This window comes from Rhipicephalus sanguineus, chromosome 1, assembly GCF_013339695.2.
Source record: "Rhipicephalus sanguineus isolate Rsan-2018 chromosome 1, BIME_Rsan_1.4, whole genome shotgun sequence".
Taxonomy (NCBI): Eukaryota; Metazoa; Arthropoda; class Arachnida; order Ixodida; family Ixodidae; genus Rhipicephalus; species Rhipicephalus sanguineus.
In genome coordinates this window covers 155,094,659-155,120,862 of record NC_051176.1, presented here as the reverse complement: position 1 = coordinate 155,120,862, position 26,204 = coordinate 155,094,659, and the positions used below count along the sequence as shown (strand labels likewise).

At 42.3% G+C, this 26,204-nt stretch overlaps 2 protein-coding genes across 4 annotated transcripts in view; one reads left to right on the top strand and one right to left on the bottom strand.

Moving 5' to 3' along the window:
* The window catches only part of LOC119400590 (ER degradation-enhancing alpha-mannosidase-like protein 3), a 110,390-nt gene extending 94,363 nt beyond the window's left edge, over positions 1-16,027 (bottom strand). Inside the window, exons 1-4 of the mRNA XM_037667655.2 lie at positions 15,745-16,027; positions 15,181-15,226; positions 9,530-9,630; positions 9,421-9,460 (exon numbers count right to left, since the gene is read on the bottom strand). Coding sequence (XP_037523583.1) covers positions 9,421-9,460; positions 9,530-9,630; positions 15,181-15,226; positions 15,745-15,848 — 291 coding nt within the window. The 5' untranslated portion in view covers positions 15,849-16,027. The remainder of the gene's footprint in view (positions 1-9,420; positions 9,461-9,529; positions 9,631-15,180; positions 15,227-15,744) is intronic.
* LOC119400563 (uncharacterized) overlaps positions 1-26,204 on the top strand; it is a 273,061-nt gene that overhangs the window by 199,105 nt on the left and 47,752 nt on the right. For 2 of the 3 annotated variants that reach the window (XM_049417290.1, XM_037667635.2), the window contains exons 1-4: positions 16,596-16,794; positions 20,103-20,257; positions 22,922-23,051; positions 25,067-25,202. In XM_049417290.1, coding sequence (XP_049273247.1) covers positions 16,705-16,794; positions 20,103-20,257; positions 22,922-23,051; positions 25,067-25,202 — 511 coding nt within the window. In that variant the 5' untranslated portion in view covers positions 16,596-16,704. Of the gene's footprint in view, positions 1-16,595; positions 16,795-20,102; positions 20,258-22,921; positions 23,052-25,066; positions 25,203-26,204 lie in introns of those variants that run through there. The other variant, XM_049417292.1, reaches the window with a different exon arrangement.

Below are 26,204 nucleotides of genomic sequence, written 5' to 3'. Positions count from 1 at the left end.
ATACGAGATCAATAAAAATGCACTTTATGAAATAACACTCTAAATACACCTATGTGGTTATCAGCAGACATTGTAGACAAACGCCGTGATGTACAGCAGTGCCTCAATGCCAAAGAGCCACATTGTCCCTAATGCATTCCCCTAAGGAAATTCCAAGGCGAAAGCCAGGTTCTTTTTCTTCTCGATCGACGGGTAGATCCTCCCCCTCCCTCTCTGCAAGCTTTCTGCACCTCAACTGGTTTTGCGCTAGCTTCAAGATCGGCGCACCGATCACGGAAGCAGTGTAAAGCGACGATGTCATGTGATGACGTCATCACATGACATCACGATATATGACGCCATGATGACGTCACAAGTTTTCACGATCTATGACGTGATGATGACGCCATCACATGATTATTTTCTGCATCAATCGATTGACGCCGCCGACGGCCAATTTTCGTATTTGATAAAGCATCTAAGGCTTTCGCACTGATATTGCGTATTGAACGTTAACAACCTGGACTACATACCAAACTGTCCTCCACCATGTCACCTCTGTGCCGTGCGCGAAACAGCTTCGCTTATCATCCACTTCACAGAGTGAAATGGCTCAACTTTTTAAAATTTTTTATTGTGATAGGAATTATATGGACACTCTCGGCAGATTTTTGCCGTCGCCGTTGCCGTAATTTTCCGTACAAAGTCGAAATTAATAACATCACCACGCGCATTCTAGCCGCGGATAAAAGCTCGCGAGCGCTGGTGACGAACGCGGCTGAAGCGGAGATTAAACTAGCCGGCCGTCTGTCTCCGTCGCACGGACAGCGCATGAGATAGCATCTTCTCGCTTGCGGGCCTGCCGTCAATTGCTCATCAAACAGAGAGGAAACGTCCCGCGCGTCTTTCGTAAGGAGCATTTAAGGACGCCAGGGGAGCGGGGGGGGGCGGGGGGGGGGGGGAGGGGACCGCATCGTTCGAATAGAGTCACTAGAAAAATTTCAGAGTATCGCATCTGTTTTCCGCGCGCCGCCGCCGATGCGATTGGCTTACTCGCATCACGTGACCTCTCGCCGCCATATCCCTTCCAAGCGCTTTGGGTGCAGGCGCGTTGAATGCAGGGCGCGGCCGGACATTTAGCAGTACCACGGTCCCTAGAAGTACTTCGTCGCTTTTTTAAACGCGTCATGCAGATGCCAGAGAATAGCTCACCAGTAACCGAACGTTGCTGTTGAGCTGCTCCAGGATTTTTGTATAGTTTTGCATTTCGTGTGGGAAACATTAACGCCAAAGAACGTCGTTGTACGTGGCTGCATAGTTGGCCGCGGAACAAATCCCCCCCCCCCTCGAATAACACTCCTTTCTGCAGTGAACTACACAAACTTGTCTGGAAAAGCTCTCATGCAACAGGATACTTCACCTTTTCGGTCCGCTGTGTTCAGCGATATTGAAAACTGCATACTACATACCTTTCTATTTGCTCGGCTGTTTGTATCTCGATCTGTTGAACAGATTGTGCATGCATTTCGAGTTATAAGCGTGTCACCACGCACGAGAGCGAAATCGAAGACTTATTAAAATAATAACTGTTTACTGTATACCTTGAAGGCAATTGTCGCATGATCATTTGCCACTGCGCCAAACTGAAGCGTGGAACTCTGTTGATAAACTTGGTATAAGGCAATGTTATTAAGCATATTTTATTTTTTCAAAAAGAAAAAAAAAATGTTGCTAATGCTGCATTGCGCCGAGCGTACCCTTACAATACTGTTTAGTGGGTGAGAAATGGTCACAGCAAAAAAAAAAAAAAAAAAAAAAAAAAAAAAAAAAAAAAAAACGGCTTATCCTCCCACGCATTGAGGGAATCGATTTCATGCGAGCCCTAGATTTGTATATATACATACTGTGTTGCAGTAGCATGCGCGTTACAAAAATTTCGGGATTTGCTATTTCTGATCAAAATAACATAAAGCACTGCGCCGAGGAAATTTTAAAAAGAGTACATTACGAAAAAAAAGTTGAAATTAAAAGCAGTGCAGAAACCGAACCCCAGCTGTTTACGCGCTGGCAACGCAAAAAAAAAAAAGAAGAAAAAACTGTCGGAACACAGCAAAGTATTTGAAAATGCACTTCAACGTTGGGAATATTAAGGAGACAAAAAATAGGAAATTAAACAACTGAGTAGTCACGTCAATCACTTTTGATGGCCTATTTTCTACGTATCTGCAGGAAATGACAACGTATTCGCAAAATAAGATGCACCTTACCTACCGCACGCCAATTCGCCCGTGCGTTCGGCTGCTGGCGTTCCGAACCAAGACAAATACTTCACGCGTAACTTCCACTTACCGTACACACACCACTTCTATTACAGATAACACCCAGCTGAACAGCAAGCATGGCGCGCAAGTAAGGTGTGCGTCAGCGATCAGTCGAAGGACGCAATGCTGAATGTTCTCGATGTTCGATAATGTTCTCGAATGCGCTATGAAGTGAACCTGAACACCGACTGCAAAGCTAGCGCTAACAGTCAACATTCACCAAGTGTCGAAGTAAATGGCATCTCGCACGGTCAATACGCTAATGCAACTATGTCTACAGCTCCGGACCTTGCGAACACACCCGGCCGTGAAACAAAGAGACCGACGAAGCCACGAAGTGAGTTCGCGAGCACATGGCAACATTCGCCGCACGTTTCATTAGCTACACCGCTTACCGCGCAGTCGATTCATGACTGTCGAGTCGAAATCACTTCTGATATCCTTTTGAAGAAACACACACACACACATATTGCAGTTACGCCGAGCGTAACACGGCATCGAGGCGAAAAGATCGGTCACTTCTCAACACACGCTACCAATGCGCCGGACGGTCCGGAAGGGAAATGGCCGCCGCCGCCCAATGTTGCCCACGTGCAGCCTACCTTTGCGGTACTCTGAAATTTTCCAGTGACTCTACGTTCGAACGGCGCAGTTGCTTGCGCGCGCGCCATCTCGAGGCATCAGGAGACGGCTCGTAAACTTGCTGTGCTCTCAACGCTTACTTCGTGTTTAGAGAACGCGACATCGGGTCGAAAAAGGTTAGCTGCTAGCTTTACTTCATATAACAACACAATTAATTTTATTAATGAGATGACATTTTTAAAAAGCAAGCAAAAAATTCGAATTGGAACCCTAGCACGTGAGCTCGAAAGGGCAGGGCCTTTTAGGGCCGGCGTATTTACTGCAGAGTGATATTACAAACTCGGATGTGCTGGTGTAAGGAATTACGAAAAAGCTCTTCTGGATGAAGATCAATGGATAAAGTATGAGTAAAGTGTGAACGCGTTTCCACCGTTCGCGTGCTCTTCCATAAACGCGAAGCAAAGAAAATTGGATATTGTTCCATATATATACTGCTAGCGATCCTAGGTTTCATTCCGCGATGTCCGGAAACAGAAGTGACAGACATTTTAGCAGCACACATGTAGTTATTACTGAACATTGCTTTCCTTACGTGCCGTGCGACACTTGAAACGAGCTATCAGCAGCGTTTCTAGAACAGACGACGTCCACCGATGAATCGCCGTCGCACTTTCTCGCTACCGAGAGGCCTAGACGTCACGAGCCTCTGCGGAGAGCGCGTTTTGCTGACGAGCCGACTTGCAGAACAGAAGCTGCGTCAGCACCGTGCATGGCATCGTGGCTTATTCGGGACCGCCGCGCGAGTGCTATTTATTCAGCGGAATAATTCTTGGTCCATGGTTGCGACTTTGGCAGCCCCAAGATCAAGCTGCACATGTTCTGACGCGCCGGCCGTGCGATTGCCGGTGATAGACGCCCCCAAACCCGAGACTTTGGCGCAGTTTGGCGCAATTTTCATCGATATTATCAGGATGGCGCAGTAAATACAATTTGGCGCACTTTGGCGCAGGTTGCGCAGGAGTGGAATCACTGCATTAGTATATATGCTCTCTCTCCGCACCTTTATGCTCCCCACTCTTGACAGGGATGGCACTGCCATCTAAGAGTGGTGCAGTGAAGTACTGCATCATGACACTAACGAGCACCAAAGAGCTGTGGGATCGTCTCAGCTCAGTGGGGGGTTCCAACTTGGCATGGAGCGCCTGCTTCGCTAACAATGCAGTTTCACTCCGAATTCTCTTCTGCCTCCAATTAGCGTATGATGTCTCACTGCCTTCGGTGTGCACTTTGAACAAGCAGCAGCATTCTTTGCATGTCACCTATTGTTTGCTTGCAATGGCACCAAATAAGAATACTGCTGCGTAAAACATGGCAGAAAGGCAGCAACCTCGATAAGCAAATCGCATGAAGGTGACTGCGTTGGAGCAGCAAGAGACATGCCAGAAGCACAATGCTTTCACACATTCGAGGTGCACACTACAAACTGGAGTCTTTCGCATTTGTGAAGCTGAGTTCACCACAACATACCTGGCTGCCAGACACTAAAAGCCGGACCAAAACCTTCCCAGAGATGCGGCAGGGGGTGTCAACATGGGTTCATTCACATCAAAGGCTGCCAGGCTGGCCCAATAGCAATAGACTATGTGCAAATTTTATTTTTTAAGTTCCAATAGAGCTGCAACAAGAACTTCTATAGAGACATGCTTCACTTCGGGGTTAGGAACGAGTCCTATGAAAGAGGGATCAACCATCATTTTCTCTGTGAGCTTTCAATTCATGGGATTCCAGAAGGATGTGTGGCACGGTAAAGGAATTGTCACATTTATCAAAGAGAGGTGGGTCACCACTGGTGAACAGGTATGTATTTGTGCTGTATAGATAAGAATGTGTGCTGCGTAAGATACACTGGCTACACTGGCTTGTGACCTTGCTGCATCAGTGTAGAACTCTTGGCAGGAGTACTTAGACTGCAGTTCATGGAAGTACATGTGGACATGTGTATCTGGGGCATGTCGTGATCTCCATAAATGACTTCTCACAATTTACATGCGACCACAGCCACAGTGGAAACAGCTTTACTGGGACCATTAGACAATGTCCTACAAGTGGGACATCCACTTCATCGCAGAGCCTCCGAACGAGGAGGGAGAAGGGCTCTCCCCCTCACAGGTTGTTTCTGTTTGAACATGGTGTCATTTATGGTCCTATAAGAGGGATGTTCAGGATCTGCATTTACTTTCCGAAAATATGCAAGGTTGGAGTATGTTCCTTGGATATGAAGAGCCCATTCATTTCATTGTTTAAACAGCGCAAAAGACGAAGACACGAGAAGGAGAACTACACAGGTCAGGCGTGTTAGTCAGCGCCTGTCCTGTGTAGTTCTCCTTCTCGTGTCTTCGTCTCTTGCGTTGTTTAACAATGAAGATAAACCAACTAGCCCAATTTTGCACACTGTTGCAGCCCATTCATTCATACAAGCTCTCTATTGTGTTTGCCCTGAAGGAACCGGTGGTAAGGAGCATACCCAGAGTATGAACAGGATCCAACATCTTAGAGGCACTCGGTCAGGCAGACAGGTACGCAATGATGTCATGGTCAAGGCCTGCCTGAGTGCATAGTAAGACTCTTAAAGCTCAGAAGGCATCGGCTGTGACTACAGCATGTTGTACCGGCCAGGAGTTTCAGTAGTTACATTGTTTTGAGGCATTTTGCTTTCAGGTGTTACAGGCAACATGACTCATATTGTACTATTTGCACTTCATCTACATAAACCAAGTAGAACATTATGCATGGTATAACAGTATGTAAGGATTTCCTACTGATAATAAATAGAGTACAGCTGAGTACACCAACTTGTGAAACCCACATCTCATGAGTGAATGGTCGAGTTAAGGCATCATCAACTCTCGAATGAAATACTGATAAGAAAAACTGCTTGTGTTAAAGGCACTTTGAATGTTTGCCTCAATGTGAACGAGGTGGTACATTGTGGATCTACCCTCCGTAAATCCATATTGAAAGGGACCCAATAAATTGTTACTTTCAAGATAATGAAGCAGGTGCCAATTTACAATTTTTTGAAAGAGTTTGCAAAGACAGCTCGTCAATGCTATAGGCCTGTAACCACTGGCTAATGAGGGATCTTTGCCTTGCTTCAGAACTGCAGTTACCTAGCTTCCTTCCAAGCAGATGGTATATGACCGCTAGTTCATGTGGCATTGGAAAGAGAGAGTAATATTTTCTGGGCGTCAGTATGTAACTGTGATCATGTTGCACATAACATGGTCCACTCCTGGAGCAGACATGTTACAACTGCTTAGTGCTGCATGGAATTTAACCATATTAAAGGGATGATTGCTGGGTTCGTTCAATGTGCTTTGCTCTAGAAGCAGTCGTTCTGCTTGTCTTTTGAATAGTGGGATGAACTAGAAAAAGATTCAAAGTGTGTACAATACTCATGGATGGAAACGCGAAAATTTAGGGCTAAGTAATGCACATAATTTCGCTTCCAACAAGCACAGTTCGTTTCATATTGGCATAATTTTTACTCAAACACTTATATCAGTGCCACCATTACCTTTAGCGGCCAAATTTGCAGCGACATGACGCGGTTATGAGCAACTGCTCACAGCAGTCGTTATATAAAAAAAAAACTATGTGGCATTTCAATCTGTGAGTAATGTACAATACTCACGGATTCAAAGGAGACATCATAATTTTTTTGTACAACGACTTCTATGCGCAATTGCTCGACATAACCACGTCATGTCGTGACGAATCTGGTCTTCAAAGATAATGTTGGCTCTGATCTACGTGTTCAAGCCGAAATTACGCTGATATCACCCAAACTGAAGACGGTAGAAACGAAAACACATGCATTACTTAGCCTTAAATTGTCCTATTTCAATCCGTGAGTACTGTACCTAGAGAGTTCGTCTGTATAAGAGTTTATGATGAAGATTAATATTTGATAGCTCGCTCTCCTGGCAGTACACCATGTTCATCTGCCTTGAGACTTTACATGTTCAAAGTTTACCTTACCATATCCTCTGACATTGGAGAAAACTGAAGGTGGCACCATATCCCATTTTGTTTCTTGTATGCTTTCTTACACTCCTCATTCCACCAGGAAATGCATCATTTGGGAGAAGAACTGTTTGCTTGTGGGATACATATTGATGCAGCATCAATATGAAATACTGTAAAGTATGCCACAGCATCATCAATACTAAGTGTACAGATGTCATCCCAAGTCGAGCTCATCTGTTCTTGAAACTGCCTCAGCCCACACAATCAAAGTTCCATCACAGAATGTGTTCACAGACTTCATCCCACTTTGTCAGGATTAGGACAATTGGGATGTGGCCACTAACATACATGTTTTTTATCACATTCCACTCCAGGTATGGAAGGAGTGTGCTTGATGCTATGCTCTCCTCGTAGATTTGTCTGAAGTCAAACTTTGGAGCAGTTTCTTCTCTGTTTCAGCTCACATGGTTTTCCATGTTTTCCACTATGTGTACTCAAGGGAAGCAGCGACTCACTTAAAGAAGAACAATGAATTGGTTCAGATCGATAAATTGTGCTCTGAGAACTCTAATGTCATTAATTTTGCCATCATAGGTTTATTAATAGAGGAGAAAATCAAGTTCAAAGTTTCATTTTTAAATTTCGCGCCGAAATCTCCCCGCGTGACGTCAGGGATTTCAAAGTGTATTCATCGTATTTTGGCGCCAAAATTGCCCCCCAAAAAATTACCCCAAACTTGGTATGTTAAGTCTACAGCCCCCTCAGAGGACAACGTACTTCATTTGTACTGATTAGGAACTACGTAGTCCCTAGTAGGCACCGTCAAAACATGTGAAGTAATGGCAAATGGTGCAGAAACTTCAAGGTGGCGTCGCCACCCACATTTTGTTTTTGCGCGTTTTCTTGCTTACTAAGCGTCTTCTCAGCAAGCATGGTGTTTTTGGTATCGTGAAAGAGGACATTACTAATGTGAGAAAAATTGTTTTGCTCTTTAGTGTCCCTTTAAATAACATCTTTATGTAATATTCTAACACTGCCTGGAACTTCATAAATATTGTTGCAAAGTGCTGGGCAGTTCCAAGCAAGGTCAAGGGCCTGTATGCATCATGTTATGCAGTTATTCTGTTTTGTATGCCACAGAAAATTTATTTACCAGATACTTGTACTTGTGATTCTAAATCATACTGACCTACCTAGATATGATTGAAAATCCTCACGAGAAAACTTTGTCGTTACGCATTCCCCACTAGAACTTTTGCGAGCCTTTCTGTCATAAATATCAGGATATTCAAATGCAATGTACCTGAAACAAATTGGTGCTGGTTGTATTCCTGCTTTATTTAAAATTGGGTGGTAACTTTGGTCATGCAATGTAATAATTTTTTTTTAATGTCATGTGTCGTACGACAACTGTTGCAGTAGGTTTGACCAATGTACTAGAAAATGGTGCTTATAAAGTTGCCTCAACATTTCAATCAAACTAAAGAGTAATGCACCAAGTTTGATGCTACCCGAGATGTGGTTACCTTGTTAAACAAAACATTTGCCTACCACCTTAAGCTTGCCTTTAAAGTGCTACTGACAAAAATTTTGCAACTGGTCATTTTTTGCCCCATAATTACAGTACAAAACATCAATTCCTTGGAAGCACCACAAATAATCATAGTACTATTTATTCAACTAGTTCAAGATGTGTGTTGAGAGCTATATGGTGTTGAAGATGAAAAGGAAACTATTCCCACCACGGAAAGTGGAGGCGGCTAGTGATCGCATGGTAGCACAAACAACTCAACAATGTATTTGTCAGCTTGGTGTGGTGGTTGAAGATCAAACAATGACCAAGCTGCCAAACTGGCATTTCCAATTGTGTGCTTCTCTTCGAAACTCAGAAGAACTCTTTCCTCTCTTGTGCATTTGAGTGGTGAAAGGACTTGACTTTTGGCAGCATGGTCATAGTGCATATTCAGCATCACTACTGTGTCAAACCACAAGAATGCTGCATCAGGTTTCAGTGATGTGCATGGTCTCCCTTGCCATATACAAAGCCACACTGTCCTTCTGTCTATTCCTTCCTCCTCCTCAACACTGAACATGTCGCATGTTTTGAATTGGTTGCATTAGAGCTGGTTGCACCTTTTGGTCTTTTGCTGTGCACTCAAGTAATTGGGGTCCCAAAGCAATAATTAATCGTTCAGCCATACAATAACGAAATTTCAATAAATACAAAAATTTCTTTTACTACTCCATTAATGGTGCATGTGCAACTGTTGCCAACACAAAGCCTAAAAGGTAAATCAGCTCAATATAAGACACATACATTGGAAGTTAAATATCACCCATACAGTTTTGTTGCTAAGACTGATGTCATGGTCATGCTGTATATATATGTAAAAAAAAAAAACGCTGTGTTTGCACTGGCACTACCCACAAAATTCACTCGTTGTACATGTGTCTCCAATACAAAATAAACTACCTCAGTTCCTGAGAATTTCTCGACCTTGACACTTACCATTAATGTGTCCATGGTGTCCACCAGGGTTAATGAAAAACTGCAAAGACAAGAAAAAGAAATACAGTACAGTGCAAGGCTTTAACCATATGTAGGAAGGCCGACTTACTTTCCTAGTGCATCATCTATGTCCCCTCGATTGGCCTCTGTTCCTCGGTATCGGCCTTTGCAGCTCAGAGGCATGAGCTCATCAGCTGGGTATGCATTTTCCTGCAGGAGATGTTCAGCATACAAGTAAAGTAAGCATGGACATGTGTTCTTTATCCGTACACACCATTTGCTCGCACTACATTACACAATGTACTCAACCTCTGGTTTACAGCGTAAGCAGTTATGAGCTCACCAAAACAGCTAATTTTGGTGGCAATGTTGTCCACCGCCTCTGCAGTCCGCCACAGCTATCGCGCATAATGAGAAAAAACCCAGATTTGAGCTGGAATCGAACCCAGAATTTCTCCGTGGAAGTCAACTATTCTACCACAGAGCCATGCCAGTGTTTGAAACTGCTTTGGAAGAAGACCCCGTAGAGACGTCATGTCAGATGAGGAGTCACGTGTGCAGCTATGAAAACCCCGCGTGTCATACAGGTAGAATTGCACCAGGTGTCACGCCAAGTGAATTGCATAACAAATGACAGCCTTAAAGCATTCCACCTGTTATAAAGGGCTCAGCAATGGTTCATCTTCATCATCATCAGCAGCAACAACTTTGCCTTGTATTTTCGTAGTATAACTCCATGAGTCATGCTATATGAATTGTGTAATGGTTAAGACCTTTAAAGCTGCTTAACCAATACAAAAAGCTGTACCAAAATTGATCATTAGCGGCCTGTCTTCTCTACGACCTGGCTGTTAACGCAGTGCTCTAAAGCTACCCACCCATCACAGGCTATGCCACAATTTCTGAGCAGTAGCAGCAGCCTCTCCACTGCCTTCTTTATGACCTGGCTAGCGTAGGAACTTCCATAGCCTTGATAGCAGCAAACAGGCTGCCATGACCCTGGTTTGCCACAACCTAGCCATGGTGTTATGTGGACTTTGTATTTATAAATGCGTCCGTAGTGTCAAACTGGTTATCTGTTGCAAAACACTTTTTGGATTACAAAGCACACCTGGAAGTACTTCAATATATGTATGCACATAAAAACACTACGTTCTATGCTCTTCACTTGCAGTAGGAGTCCTAAAAGAGTCCACAACGGACTCTTGTAAAGAGACTCCTCAAGCTTACACTGTGACTGAGGTGCGTGCTCCATGGAGGCCTGAAGTTTCATTTTTTTAGACAAGAGTAATAAGTACCACACTAAGCTGTACCAATTATAACTGCACTTATACTGTCCACTTATTATTATGTTCACTAATGTTTAGCCTTTGTCACTTCAGTTCACTCTTTTTGTACTTTCAAAAAAAAAAGAAAAAAAAGAGAAATACCTTGAAGTTGCAGCCGTGTTTCAAATCCTGCTCCCATTTTATACAGACCAGAACAGCTGTCATTTCCGAACGAGCTCACAGATGACACATGAGCAACTTCCCCCCATTACAGACCAATTACTGCACGCAAAGTGAAACACATTTTGCAAAACTTTCCCGCAAAGTGTTGGCTTACATCTGCTTTTTAAAGTAACAAAACACTGCTCAATCACACATTTCTACCCCTACCACAGGGGACTTAAAAGAGGCTGGAAGGGGGCGAACCACCGTTTATTATATACGAAAAATGCTTCATTGTTGTAGCTTGGTAGGCTTCTTTCTCACCTTATTTTGGTCATCTCATAAAATAACTAATAATGATAATGTAATGAAGAGGAGAAAGAAGGAGAGTTTCTGTGTCTGTTGCTGCGCTCACAATTAGAGTTCATATTCTACTGGTGCTGTTTCAACTCTTTAGGATGTCGGTGCTTGATAATAAATCATCATGCAACAGCTGGTGAAGGTTTCCATAATCCCTGGCCTCACCCTGGAACTTCGCAGCCGAACATTGTGAACTACTTCGACCACTACCAAGACTGACATTCTGGTAGAACACGAACACTGATCGCGCGCACAGCAACAGGTGCAGAAACTCCTCTTCGTTCACCTCTTCACTACAACAACGAGAATAAATAAGGTGTCCAATGGTGGTGTTGGACTGGGTCTATCTACCACAACAGCCAGATACTCTATCCATCTGACCACAATCCCACACCCTTATTTTTGTACCAATGCCAACTAGCGCTTTGAGATGACTGTCCCATGCATCAGTTCTCTTAGCAAGAATTTGCTTAGAAAATCATGAGTGTGCACGTCTGCCCTTCCCATTAGGCTACAACCACCTGAATTGGACTGCACAAATAACAGCCAGCCTTAACACTTTATTTCATGTGTATTATATCACAAAGCAAGAAATTGCCTTAAAAAGTTTCAATTCTTCTATCATGGCAGTGAGTGCTATGAGAGAGTATGTTAGGCTGTACAACCTCAGAGAAAAGCCCACATATCCACATATCTCAGTCCATTCCTTGTAATAATAATATCTGGGGTTTAACGTCCCAAAACCACGATGTGATTATGAGAGACACCGTAGAGGAGGGCTCCGGAAATTTCAGCCACCTGGGGTTCTTTAACGTGCACCTAAATCTAAGTACACAGGCCTCAGACATTTTTGCCTCCATCGAAAATGCAGCCGCCGTGGCTGGGATTCTATCCCTCGACCTTCGGGTCAGCAGTCGAGTGCCATAACCACTAGACCACCGTGGCGGGGCGGGTCCATTCCTTGTAGCAGCCATGCATGCAGAAACTGTGTGGCATAGTAACCTTGGTGTCACCCCAGGTTGAATGTTTCTTTCACCCAAGTATAAACAGCCAGTTATCATGATATTGTCACCTTGCTGCTATCATTGCACACGCAACTGCTCACCTTACACATATATGCTGTTTCATATGATAACGCCTTCCAGTGCTCCAAACAATGCCAGCTACACGCAAAATGCTTTGCAAAACATCAGATCCTCACAGTCTTAGATTTGCACAATACTTTCAATCCAGAAATCAGGTGCTGTAACCGCAGAACATCCAGTATCTACACTACAGTATGAAGTGACAGCTACTATTGAGGAAGATTTTCATTGAGAATTCATTGAGGAAATCAATGAGTTGGTAATCCAGCCTCTTTCCTGTGTTCGTTCGTTTTTGGCTGGATATATATTTCCTCAATACAATGCACCTACTAGCTCAACAATGGGTCACACTAGCTACTACTCACTTCTGTGTGGCACCTTGCCCCACTACACAATGCTTTCAAAACAGTTGAAAATAATACACAGCTCCAAGTTCTAAAAAATTAGAAACACCTTATGGGCAGGCAACATGACATTCCCTCTGCTTTTGAGTATACATATGAAAGTACATCCTGGTTGTGTAAATATGAGATCTCAATTTTATCTGAGCTTTAAATACTGCAACTTAGAGAATCCTGCATATCCCTAGTCGTGAGTTAACGAGTACGCATGACAATAAAATCTCATTATAGTAATATAACCTCCACAGATTCTAATATTTAGACATATATACTACCTTTAAGGTGCTTCATAAACCCTGGTTATGTGATTTTGGTACTTCACAGCCTTCTCAAGTCAAGAGGTATTTTTTAAATGTCATTCAGAAATCTAAAAGCAAGCAAGCACACACCCAACTGCCAACTTTAGCAGCTGTACTCATATGACCATGAGCCCCTATAAGCTGACAGCTGCCCTGCAACACTTATTGAACACAGCAAGAAAACTCCGCCAATCAATAGTAAAGGCTCTTGTGAACACATGAGCCAAACACTGTTGCACTGCATGCAGCATGAAATATGCAATTCCGTTCATGCGAGGCAGCATAGGGTGTAGTACCCCAGTGGTATTTCAAACACTATACGTGCCTGAGTGAGACACTTGTCTCGTACTGAGCCCGCTACCGATGCCCATTGTCATTCCCAAAACTACTGGCACATTTGCTGCCAGCGCATGCTTGCTCTCTCCTGCTCACTTTGTGAGCTACATGCCCTGACAGATATCACTCGGTGCTTAGTTTATTGAAACAGCTTCATGATGTGTGGTCTGGATTTAGCTACTATGTGTTGGTCAAGCTGACCCAGGACAAAGCTGGTGCGCACCAGGTTCTCAAGGAGCTCAGCCAGTCTTTAGTATGACATTTGTGCCTCTAGTGCTGCGTAGGAACTCCAGCCACCACAGGACGTAGCTTCCTGCCCCTATTGTCAGTCCTCCTCTTGCAGATGCCATCAAGACGGAAGGAGAGAAAAACGCTTGGAGCCTGCGACAAATCACTATCCCCACTTATACTTGACTGATTTGAAAAATTTTTGTAGCAAGATATTCATGAGGCAATAAACTCCTATAGTGAGCTCATTTGATGAATACTTGAAAAGGTGTTGCAGGGTACCAATAGGCGATGAGCATTACTTAACGAAATCAACATTCTTCGCTCATTATACTTCGCCTTCATTCTTAGTCACCTAACATACTGTTCTTCCTGGGGAAACACCTATAGGATTCATCTGTCCAAGATTGCTCATTTACAGAATAAAGCTACAAGGATTATGACCTTTAGTCACTGGAAAGACTCCACTATGCCTATCTACAGTAATCTCAGCATTCTCCCCATCCATCATTCCATATCTCTGAAACTAGGTATGCTCATATTTCGCGCACGCCGGCATGATATTGAATTAAACAGTATTCCATCCCGTTATCTAATAAATGCAAATTTGACCAGATTCTCCTTACAAGATAGCTTACAGTTGCCGGTGGTTCACTCAAACTATGGTAAACAGACAGCATTGTTTTCTGGTATTTACCTTTGGAACTTACTACCTACGTTCATTAAAAGTTGCCACAATATAACATAATTTGAAGCACAATTAAAGAAACATTTATTTCAACATCTTTGCTAACATTTCATGGTACCACCTTACCGTTTCCTTAATTCATATTTGTTTTTCTTTCTTTCATTTCTCTTTGTCATTTTTTATAAGAATTGCGTTTTTGCTTTCTTTTGAGTTGTGCGGATTGTTTTACACCTTGTTAACTTAGAATTCGCGTCGATTTGTCCGAATGTGTATTATTGTACTGGTTTCTGTACTATTGTTGCATTTCATGCTTTTGAATTATTTTTCCTGTTTTTTTTCTTTTGTTTTCTTTTTATCTGTTTTTTTTTTTTCGATTTCGTGTTTCCAATATGCTTTGCTTTTGCTCGCCACTTGCCTGCCCTGTATTCAATCAATACAATATAGCTAGGAAGTCCCCCTAACAGTGTTTACTTCGGGACCGCATTCTGTAATACTTATGAACCATGTCACTTGTATTTTTATGATGTTTCAATAAACTTCAAACTTCAAACAAACAAGCGTCTATGCTCAAAAATATCATAAATGTGAAACAGCGCCATGCACATTCGCTAAAGCTCATACACATTTATGAACAACGTAAAACACTGCAAGAATACCTCAAGAACCAGTTGAAACACTATACTATAGAAGCAAGAAAATGGCCAGCGAATATTCTAGTCCATGTAAACACAAGAGAATGGCAAGTGTCCTGTTATATGTTGTTGCAACTACGCTTTTTATACGTTTGTGCAACATATGAACATGTATCTGTGCAAAAACTGGTCTGTTTTAAATGATTTAGCTTAGTTCACGAGCATACAAGTAATCAGAAAATGTAACTTTGTGCAAGAAAATAACCAGGCAAGAAACTTTGATTTAAATTATAACCCATACCATGTAAGCCCGGTAGGCATGGTAAAACATTTCTTTAACTTGTTCCCTGCAAAAAAAAACAGAGAAAAGCACAACGTGAGGAATTTGGAATGGTTGCAAGCAGGTGTACTTTTTTTCTATCAATGACCCCATGCACGAGAGCGAAAACTTGCAATCACATCTCGCTCGTTTATGAGGGTGTCAAGAACGTAAAAAAGCCCCGATTACGCTTGTTTATGTTTTTTTTTTTTTTAAATCGTATGAATGTTGTTTCTCATCTATGCACTACACACTGTGCTCGACGTTCGAGATGAAAGGAAACCAATACAACACTCATGTCAACAAATTACTTGGGCAGTGACACGCGCAAACATCGACCCCGCGAATGTAGTAAGTGAACAACTGGCTCACAAGTGCGCTGCAAAACGCGAGACGTCATCATGCTGACAGGTGCAGGGCACGATGAGCGATTCATACGCGTCACATTAGCCAGCAAGGAAGCAACCACGCCAAAATTACTCATGCTCTTTGGCGATGACGTTAATAGTACGCAAGCGAAACTTAACATGTGTTCACGGAACTCACCGCAGTTGGATTCTTTCTTCCGTGGTTACGGCTTCAGTAGTGGTTCGGACGATGCACATAAGTATGCCAGCAATCGCCACTGCCTTACTATTAAAAGGTGCCATTGGAGGTGAGGAAGGATCGATCTAAGGTTCCTAGTTTTTGACGTTTTGACTAGAGTTATAGTAAGCGTGTGCGCAAAAATTTTAGGATACAATCCATCGCCTCCAATACCCCTTCGCCCACCAGTTTCCTACTGCATCAATGCAGGGAAGCAAGCAGCGGTCTCAGTGACGATGCCGCTGAAAACTTCCGTCCAACGCGTCAACGCTTCCATTCACTTTTGAAAAAACTTAGTACTAAATTACACATAAAATAAATATATCAGAACAAAACATTGAAATATTTGCGTAATTAATGTGTGTTAAAGCAAAGCCAAGTGCGGTTTTTCCTGGATTATAAAATCGAATCTCAAAGGTCATGCATTGGCCCATAGAGTTTCCTACAATGCATTGGTCGACTCCGCGCCATCAACGAACTTTGACGTATTTTACGATTTTTACGCATGCCTGTACGAATATCTGTTCAGTGAGCACCGAAGCGAAGCAAAACGTTGGTTTAAGCTTAAACCATAAAGTTTCATACTATGAAACTCTATGGTTTATGCTCTTCCAACTCCGCTCCATCGCGCTGCGGTCGTGCTTGTTCTAGTTCATCCCTGCTGACGCTAGGGACAAAACGTATGAACAACGTGGCGCTAATCAACGCCTGTTCGTTGTCGTCTGCATTAGCCGGCGCTACGGCACAGCAAACTTGGCTTCGCTGTCCATGGCCCCCGAGATTGCGTAGGTTTCTAAAAACAACATGCTGGCGCGCAATCTCGGAGGCCATGCGCTGTCCCTCCTTTCCATGGGATCTGATGCTGCGTTGCGTGCCCAGTGGCTGTAGTGGCTGTAGTGCCTTGAAACGTCGTAGTTTGTGATGGCTGCGGCTCTAAACTTTGAATATGGGCGGGATATTTCATTGCTTAAAAGTGCACTTCGTTTTGCAGAGCGCATTCTTCAACAGGAGGTAAGCATTCGAGAACATCGAGGACAAGTCTACAACCAAAGCTGCTTTCGCAGGTCTGTGAACTGCGCTAGGCTTGCGAACGTGCCTGTTCTCTGGCGCACCAGTTTGCAACAGGAAAAAAAAAAAAAAAAAAAGAAAAAAAAAAGCTCACGTGTCCTATGTCAGGATAGAAACGATAGAAAAGTGTATAAAACTGGCCCCTCACGTTCCTCCCCATTATATTGCGATACCAGCGAACTTAAAGCGCGACTCGATTTCATCTTGATGCGTATACATTGGAACGATGTAAGTGCCGCGGTTATTTGCATGCAATAATCACTCGTTGTTTTAATTTCCAATACTTTCACACTCAGCTGAGAACATATTAGATACATGGGCAATACAAAGTGGTACAATGTGTTACAAATTGTTACCTGATTTTCCTGAGCTTTTAGCTGCAGCTGGACCTAGCTACCTAGCTGTGTCTAGTGTCTCTTCCTATTTGTCCTCGTCCACGCCAGCGCTAAGAAACTGCCTTTCCTAGCTCTGCAGAATTTTCCAGCAAGTAATGCACCATCTGAGCACCACTTGTCAAGTACATTTGTGTCAGAACCTGTTGAAGCTGCTAGTAGCAAGGACAGAGTTAAACCAAGATGTTACATTCTGCATACCATCCGTCTCATTTTTCCCTGCTAGCCCGCCCAAGCATCTTTCCATGCACACAGCAGTTATGTATGTACTATTGTGGAGGAATTTTTAGGAGCCAGAACACGTTCCTTCTATGGTAAAATCGTCTATAGATGGTTTGCACTGACGTCACTGAAAGTGCCCCGTTGGAGCACCAGCGTGTGGGGACGCGACGTTTCCAATGTCACATTAGTGTTATGAAAACATCACACGCAGGTTCTTTCATTATTCACGCACAGGGACGTTGCTGCCGCGTCGTTTTCACATAGACGCAACTTGTTTGTCATCAAAGTCGCCATCGTGGAGTCCCAGTTCCTTTCAGAAGCTGCGTCCATGACATCACACGCAAGCCATCTATTAACAGCTTGCATTCTGTATTGAATTCAGGGCAAACAAACAGTCAGTGGTTGATATTGCCCAGGACTTGATGTACACTCAAGGCAATGATGCACTAAATCTTGTTTTGTACTGCCACACTAGAGTTTGCAGTGACCCTGCGTGTATGTTGTAAAGGTGGGCAGCTCCAGTTCTAAACAGTCCTTTAGTAACAGAAAGCTGAATGGAGACCATAATGAATGGAAGCAGCCTGAGATAACCTACTTTATAATTTTTTGAAGTGAAGCTTGTTATAACTCGCAGAATTCAGTGGTGTCATACGGAAAAAAAGCTGGCACCTGTGAGTGTAAAGAAATGCGACTCTCGAAGGTGTGCCGGTCACGTGTATTGGTATGTGCCGTTGTCCAATAATTGATTCTCTCTCGTGGGCTTGTCGGCGATCAGCCCTTTCTGATATGGCAGTCTGATCTTTTATTGAGGTGACTTGTCATTTGATTGTTGCCTGGATATGAACACATGACAGTCGTTGTTGCCTGTAGCAACTGAAGTGTTGCACTGCTAAGCACGTGGATGAAGGTCCGATTTCCGGCATGGAAGAACGAAACAGTTCGAAGGGAGCATTGTGCAATACGATAGAAAGAAAGAATTTTCGATAGAGGCGAAAATGCTGGAAGCCGGTGTACTTAGATTAGGTGCATGTTAAAAAAACCCCAGACGGTCAAAATTTCCAGAGCCCTCCACTACGGCGTCCCTCATAAATCATATCGTGGCTTTGGGACATAATACCCCAACATTTATTATTATAGAAAGAAAGAAAGAAAAAAAAAAGGACCATGTCAGGCAGCCGCACGCCAAGCTTTACTTGCCCCCATTTTCTTGTTAGGGCAAGGGCTTCTGAATTTTTTTCTTTTGTTTTGGGGCGCCCTCGTTGGCCTGAATGCCAACACACAGCAATGGCATTCAGCAGCCATATACGCTTCATTAACCAAGCTGTTAGCAGCCTAGTTGCCTGTTATGCTGATGTGTACATGTTGTCAGAAAAAACAATAACAATGTATGCCTTTTGATGTGTAATTCTTTAACCGTACATAACATAAGCTGAGTACACTTCCATAGGGGCAACCCACATTGTAATTTCTGGGAAGCCTTATTGTCTGAACAGATAAATGTAACTGCTGGTATGACTTAAATTTTTGCAAAACTGCTTAGTCGCTACATTTGCACAATACATAAACAGCATGGCCCACAACACCTTGAAAACGCAAGCGGCATGAGTTTCTGCACAAGCTCCATTATCTCCCTCTGAAGAACTATGAGTGCATAAATGTAGAGAACTCTTGTGTTTTGTCAGGTGTGTTCTAGCACCAAAAACCAAAAATCTGTCACAGCTGTAAAGTACTTTGTAGAAATTTTAAGAATAACTGAAATTCTGTACTCTTGTATGTCCGCAATGATTCCGTGTAATTTGCTGACTAGGAAATTGCATGCCTCATAGGCAAAGTGTACTGGATTAACACGGCAAGTTGGGCGAGTTGGTACATTAAAATATTTGGTTTAACCTGCCCTTATCTGTGCCATGCTGCATGTTCAAGGCAAAGTATGTTCAAGATCACAAAAACATGATATTCACTCTAACTTCAAAGTCTCTGGAGTATAGCTCTGCCTGAATCTTTCTTATTGAGGTGACACAGCAGTTAGAGAGGTCATTAAAATTAATAAGACGTAGGGAGGTCAACCAAGACTTGTGTGAAACCTTGTTGTTGGTGTTGCTGGGAGCTGTCTGTGTCACATCAATAGCTGTCCCAAGGCCATTCCAAAGTAGCAATTCCAAGTAATTATACTTGGGTGATAATATTCGAGGCAACTGGAAAAGCATGCCGTTCACCACATACTGATGCCAGGTGCATATTTTGCTGCATTTGAATGCTTTGCACTACATTCATCCCATTAACCTGGGCCAACTTGTCCAAATTGTTATACAAGGGCTAAATGCAATAACAAAGTCTAACTATTATACAACTTGTCATTGGGGAAGAAAAATTTATTAGACAATAGCTAAAACAAGATACAGTAGACTCCTGTTAAACGAAAGCTGAAGGGACCAGGAAAATATGTTTCATTTAACAGGAGTTTCGTTTACTGAGAGATGAAAAGGGGTGCAGAATTCAAGCACAAAACCAATCATGTTAGAGGCAGTTGTTCCATTTAAGCAGCAATTTCATTTAAGAGAGTTTCGTTTATTGAGAGTCTACTGTATCATGCAATAACCTTGTATGTATTTGAAGCGGATATCTTTCTTTCTGCAGGATTCAAGCCAGACTTTGTTTTCATCTGACCACAGTCATTCTAGAACTGCTGCCCTGTCTGTGTCAGACAGGATACAAAATGCCTACAGTGCTGGTATTGAATGGGCTGTTACTAGTTCAAGGCTGCATACTGCAATTTTTGTAAATGTGCTTCTGTAAGTATAATTGTGCCTTGTACGCATGATGTTAGTTTGTTGTGGAAAGTTACTATTGGTTTAGTCATTTGAACTGAAATTTTGTAGACTTTTATATGCACTGAGGTGGATGTTCCTTGACTGTTTTGAACATTATGGAAATATTGCATCATTCTTGCCCTTGATGTGCACTTGTTGAAGCACTTCCTGCTACATATGAAATATGCCAATTTATATTTTCTGTATTGAGCTTGCAGTTGTCATGTCAAATGTGGTGTATCAGTCAACCCACAGTGTTAACTTATACAGTGCCTTACTATATGTTATGCTGTTTATTATGGCTGGCGTCATTTTCTCCAAGAAACCTCAGGATTCCATTCTGTTCTTTTCCACCTATCTTGGTGACCGTTATGAAAATTGTGCCAAGCATCATGACTGCTTTTTGTGTATTCTTGGCTAAATCAGCATAAGTTGAAATATGAACATAATATAACTGATGAAAAATTTTCATTGTTTAATTATGTAAAAAGACAGCATGTAATTGTTCTGTAGCCAGTTTTCAGCATAGCGTCCCGAGTATATGTTTTGGATTATTGAGCGACTTTTGCTAATGCAAGAGAACCTGATAATGGAACTTCGTATTGAAGTGCTTTCAATATTTACATCTGAATTTTTCCTGATAGTGAATATATACAGAATTGTAAGGAGCATCTCATTTGCTGTGGTGAGAGGACAGATGCCAGTAAATTAGCAAGCAGTAAAATCTTGCTGCCTTTGTGCTGCTCCATATGCATGTGCTTTAATCATGTCACTGTGGTTTTGTTTAGTGGTCTCAAAGGGAACATGTCAGATTTAAAATTAACATTGCAAAGAAATCAGTGCTAATGCCCTGTGTAACTGAATGTGAAGGAGTGTTAAAAAGTATAGGTACACCATATGATTCAGTAGCATATGGCACCACTTTAAAAGAGCACTAGACACTCTGTGAACATGGCTAGAAAATGTTCCCAGTCTCTGGGCAGAGTGCTGCAGGGGACGTGCAAGGCCAAATGTGCGTCATGCAGCAATGAGTCTACGGCCTTGCTCTTTCTTGCAACTTCTGAAGCTCTTGCTCCTTTTCCATCATATATTACATAATTAATGATGATGCAGCAAGTGTTCTGGCCATGGATGCCAGCCACTGGGCATCCATGTACCACCAAACCGGCAAAAAATGAATTTGCAACTATGAATTGCTCATGGACAAAAGCTTGTGCACATGTTCCCACACTTTGAAATCCTCTTGGAAACATGGAAGTGGTAGTTAGGAAGAGCGGGAGGGGGTCTAATGTGTTGGTTGTTCTCTCACTACTGTTTTGTTGTTCTCAGGCACCTTTGTCATATGCATATCTTGAATGCTTACTACATATAAGCACATTGCAGAGCAAGATAAGTTGAAGCAACACTAGGCAGGGCATTGCTACCAACACTGCCCCAGATGAGAGAAACTGATAAGTTTAGGTGGAATGGGGAAATAAACATTGTGCTGATTGTACTGCCATTCATTAGGTTCATTTATATATATATATATATATATTTGGGAATGTATCATTGAAAGTTGTTGCACTCATTCCAGTGTGTTTTTCAGGTATTAGCTTCAGTGTCATATTAAGTAGCATGAATTATTTTCTTCATTAATTTATCAGTCTCCAGCATTCTGGATTTTCCACACACATCTCTAATATTTTTGTTAATATGTGTGAAAAAAAAAGAGGAAACCATATGTATTACATATAGTATCATGAAAGTTGTTTAGGGTCTGCAGTATTTCATTCGCTTGTACAAATAACTGTATGATTTCCTGCAATGAGTTATTCTTTTCTTTGTTTGTGTTCATTTTTTGTAAAGTTGAAAGCAAGCGTTCTTTACTTTTCTGGGTCCTGTGCAAAGGGCGGATGGAGCCTGACACATCCTCTGCAGCATAACATGGGTGTCACAACTATTGTACCTCCACAGTTTACGTTCATTAAGATGTACCTTGCAAAACATATTAATGCATTTAAATTCTACACCAACCTGCTACACTTTATTGTGAGAGCTTGTATGTGCAGGTGCCACAGAAAAGGATTAGCACGAGTGATGTGTGCCTGAAGCGGCAAAATCGTGACTAGCATTTGAAATGATAACTTTAGGGTGGGCTTCTTTCTTCTGGCAAATTCCGCTTTTTTTACTCTCGTTTTGGCATGCTCATAAACAAGGTGCCGCATGTGCTGATTTTCCCACTTAGGCCATCGGTCACTTGTGCTAATTTATTTTTACTGGAGCTGTACATATGAAAAGGTGAGGGATTTATTTTGTATTCATTCTCAATACATGTGACAATGCAATTAAACACTATGCTTGCACACTTCAATGTACCTTCCAAGTCATCTGCAGAGTGTTCAGCATTGACTTGGCTTTGCATGTTCCAGAACAGTCTGGAATGAGGAATCAGTGTATGCACACTATAGTTTGCCACTATATTTAAGCCATGCACGTTATCTCAGTATAATATTTGCACTGTTTTGCAAAAAAATGCTGCCTCTAGAGCTTTTGCATATTACATTTGCATGAAGAAAATCTATTTTCATATATATTTTTTAAAGCTTTGTGAAGCATTTCGTTGTTTATACTGTACTCTGACAAAAGCGAAACTGTTTTTCCTAGGTCTAATGATGTTGTAGGAGCAGCTGAACTGGAGTACTTTGAATCTGTGCTTGATGACTTACCACGTATTGGATGGCCCTTCTTTGCGGAACTTGTGTCAGCATGTGGCTGGAGAGAGCCCTTTATTGAGGTAATTAGAACAGGTGCACTCTTTTTTATACATCTTCCGTATATCATACTCCTATACTCAGTCTAAGTTGAGGTGACACTTGAGTAATGTGACAATCTCTTTATGCTTCTGGAAAGTCTGGCTGCTATATTTATTGAAGTATTTTGTCATGCAATATGTTGCTTTAGGGCAAATTATCTGTGTTAGGCTGCCAGGATAGCTAACCTGAGTGGGCTGCATCACGCTAGGCAGCTAATTCTCACTTTATTGTCATAGCATGTATTAGCGAGGCACATATAAGAAAGAAAACATGGCACACACGTAGAAACAGGTAGGCGCTAAACTTCCAACTCCATCCTACTGAGTTGAGGCCATCTTATTGAGTTGGAGGTCTCTACGTGTGTCATGTTTTCTTTCTTTTATGTGCTGCGCTAATACATGCTACGGTTATGGACGACCAACTTGCCCGAGCAGCAATCCTTCTGAACCTCATTTTAGTGGTTTACTCCTTGAATTGCTCCTAGGTGACAACCAATGCAATAATATGGGCAGTACAGCATATTTAACACCACAAAGCTCAATGTATTGTTTTTGCTGCGCTGAGTTTCGGACCTTAAAGGGACCCTGCAACACTTTTTCAAGTAATCGTCAAATGGCTTCATTAAAAGAGCTTATTGCCTCTTGAATTGACTGCGGCAAAAATTTTTAGAATCCGTCAAGTACGAGCGGAGTTATAGGAATTTGTCGCGCGCTTCAAACGCTTTCTCTCTCCTTTCGTATACTAGCAGACACACTGAAAGCTATGCAGGTAGGGGGATGACAAGGGGGCAAGAAGGTGCATCCTTTCATCAGTGCGCATCATGACCCTGAACACTTCATTTTCTTTTTCTCTTTTACTTCAAATGCGTGGCTTACTTTTAGTGCGAGTGCGCCTGGGCACGTGGCGGCATCCTGCGGCGACCACGGTAACTATGCAGCTCATGATGCTCAAATCAGCCAATGGCCATGGACTTTGGGTTTGTGGTGTGGTCTTGGATTTATGGCATCATTTGTCGAGAGAAGAGGGAACAATTTCTAGCCGACTTTGAGAATTGTTAATTCCAGGCTACGTGCTGCGCTATAATGTTTGGTTCGCCTGTGCTCAGGAGCCTCGATTAGTGATCAGCAGCGTTTTCTGACCATGCTGAAAAAGTATCGCAGGGCCCCTCTAAAGATATTGCTACATGCATATTGCTAGTTTCGGACCATGTGCATGGGCGCCCAACGAAGAGGACAATGAGCTGTCTCCGCTTGAGCTCGGCGCTGAACTGGTCAGTGCTGCAACCGCTGTTTTAAATATATCTTGTTTATAATTTACAGAACAGGCGTCTTGTCATTCACATAATGATATTATTTCACCACTGAAGATACCTACAGTGCGAGGGACTTCAAGCAAAGCCCATTATAACATTCTTGGTATGCTGGAATGTGTCGTCGCTTCTCAGTTCACCAAACCAATAACTAATGATTCGTTATGCTAATCAGTTAGATTTTTTTTTCTTGTGTAACATTTTATTGTTTTTTATACAAATGTACTCTCCAGGACAAGTGAACAAGTTGTTTTCATTTTTCTTGTTCTTGAGGCAGTGGCGGGTTTCAGACTTGTGGGGCTAAGTGTGTGCCAAGTAGCCATGGTTGGCTAATGGATATAAACGAATCAGAGCTTTGTTGTGAGGAGCTGCTGTGCTGTCTCTAGGCTCATGTACATCAGCTACTTATTAGGTCGTTCAGCTTGAACCAATAAGTGTATACTTTTAATTTTCATTATGCTGTCAATTGTTCACCAGTATCGTCTTTTTTTAAGTGTTCATTAATTTTTTCAGCTCTTCCCTTCCTCGCCTCCTTGCTGAAGAAATTGGACCTGATTAAACCCTTCCAGCCTAGCAAATATTGTACAATCCTTAACGTTTGTGCTGTCTTTTTGTATCTATTGTATTTGGGCCCTTGCACCAGAAGAACCATCAATCAGTCAACTAATGTATTTGCATTTGTTGCAGACCCTGAAAGCACTGTCTCCAAAAATTATGCTTAGAGTGCTTGAAGCCATTCACAACATTTCTAAAACTCTGCCTTATATATGGAGCTGCACGGTGTCTACATTAATATGGTCATCTTGTATTTCTCCTATAAAAGGTATGCATTGTTTTTATGTCTTTAGTTTAACCACTCAATAAGGATATTTGGCCGTGTCTTAAACACTCATATTTTTTTATCACTCAGATTAATTTTTTTCAGATGTGCCTGTTTTATACACCTATAATAGTGAGTGGACGTTAACAAAATGCACTTTTAATTGAATATCCAGAGCCTTTGGGGACAAAAGATTATTTTCTGTTTCATGTGTAGAGCTTTATCCAGTAGTAGAAGCCTGTGAACATTTTTAAAGACATCAATTTTCTAGCATCGAATGATACATGGTTAGTCTCTATGAAGAAGGCCACCAGATCGTTTGAATAGAAACCTTGCTCCTTCTGCTTGTGTTTCTCCATCTTTGTGGAATTTCATACATATCTAAACGGCACTTTGTGTTCCTGCACCTCCTGCAACACCAAAACCACCACTTTCAATGCATGTTCACAGCCATAGAGCAACTGTACAAGCCATTCTGCAGGGCCTGGCATGTGTCATTGGGAGGAGGTGCAGCGTCTGCAGTGCACATTTAACAGGCACACCTCATGCACTGCATCACCTTCAGTGAACACGCCAACAAGGTAGAAATTTAGCAGGAAATCATGTGGGTCGTCGTAGATATGTTTCTAGAAATACTTAAATGAGTAATAAGACCAAGGGAACAAAAGCTTTTGACCATACAGGCACCACAGTTTTCAGAAGAAATTTAAGGAAACACTTTGCTAAAGTGACTGTTTATTCTGCTTCGACATCAATGCGGATAAGTAGAACTACAGTCAAACCTCGTTAATACGTACCCGCTTTAAACGTACTAACGGATAAAACGTAGTTGCGACGAATCCCCGACCGAGCCCCATAGAGCCCAATGCATTCGCTGGCCGCTTAAGCCGTAGTGGTTCGCCCTATGCCTACCGGTTAGTGCGTACCCTGCGCCCGAGATAACTTTTTGTGCCATAAAATTTTACTGCACCGCTGATATTCTCGACGCCACAATGTGCCGCCAAA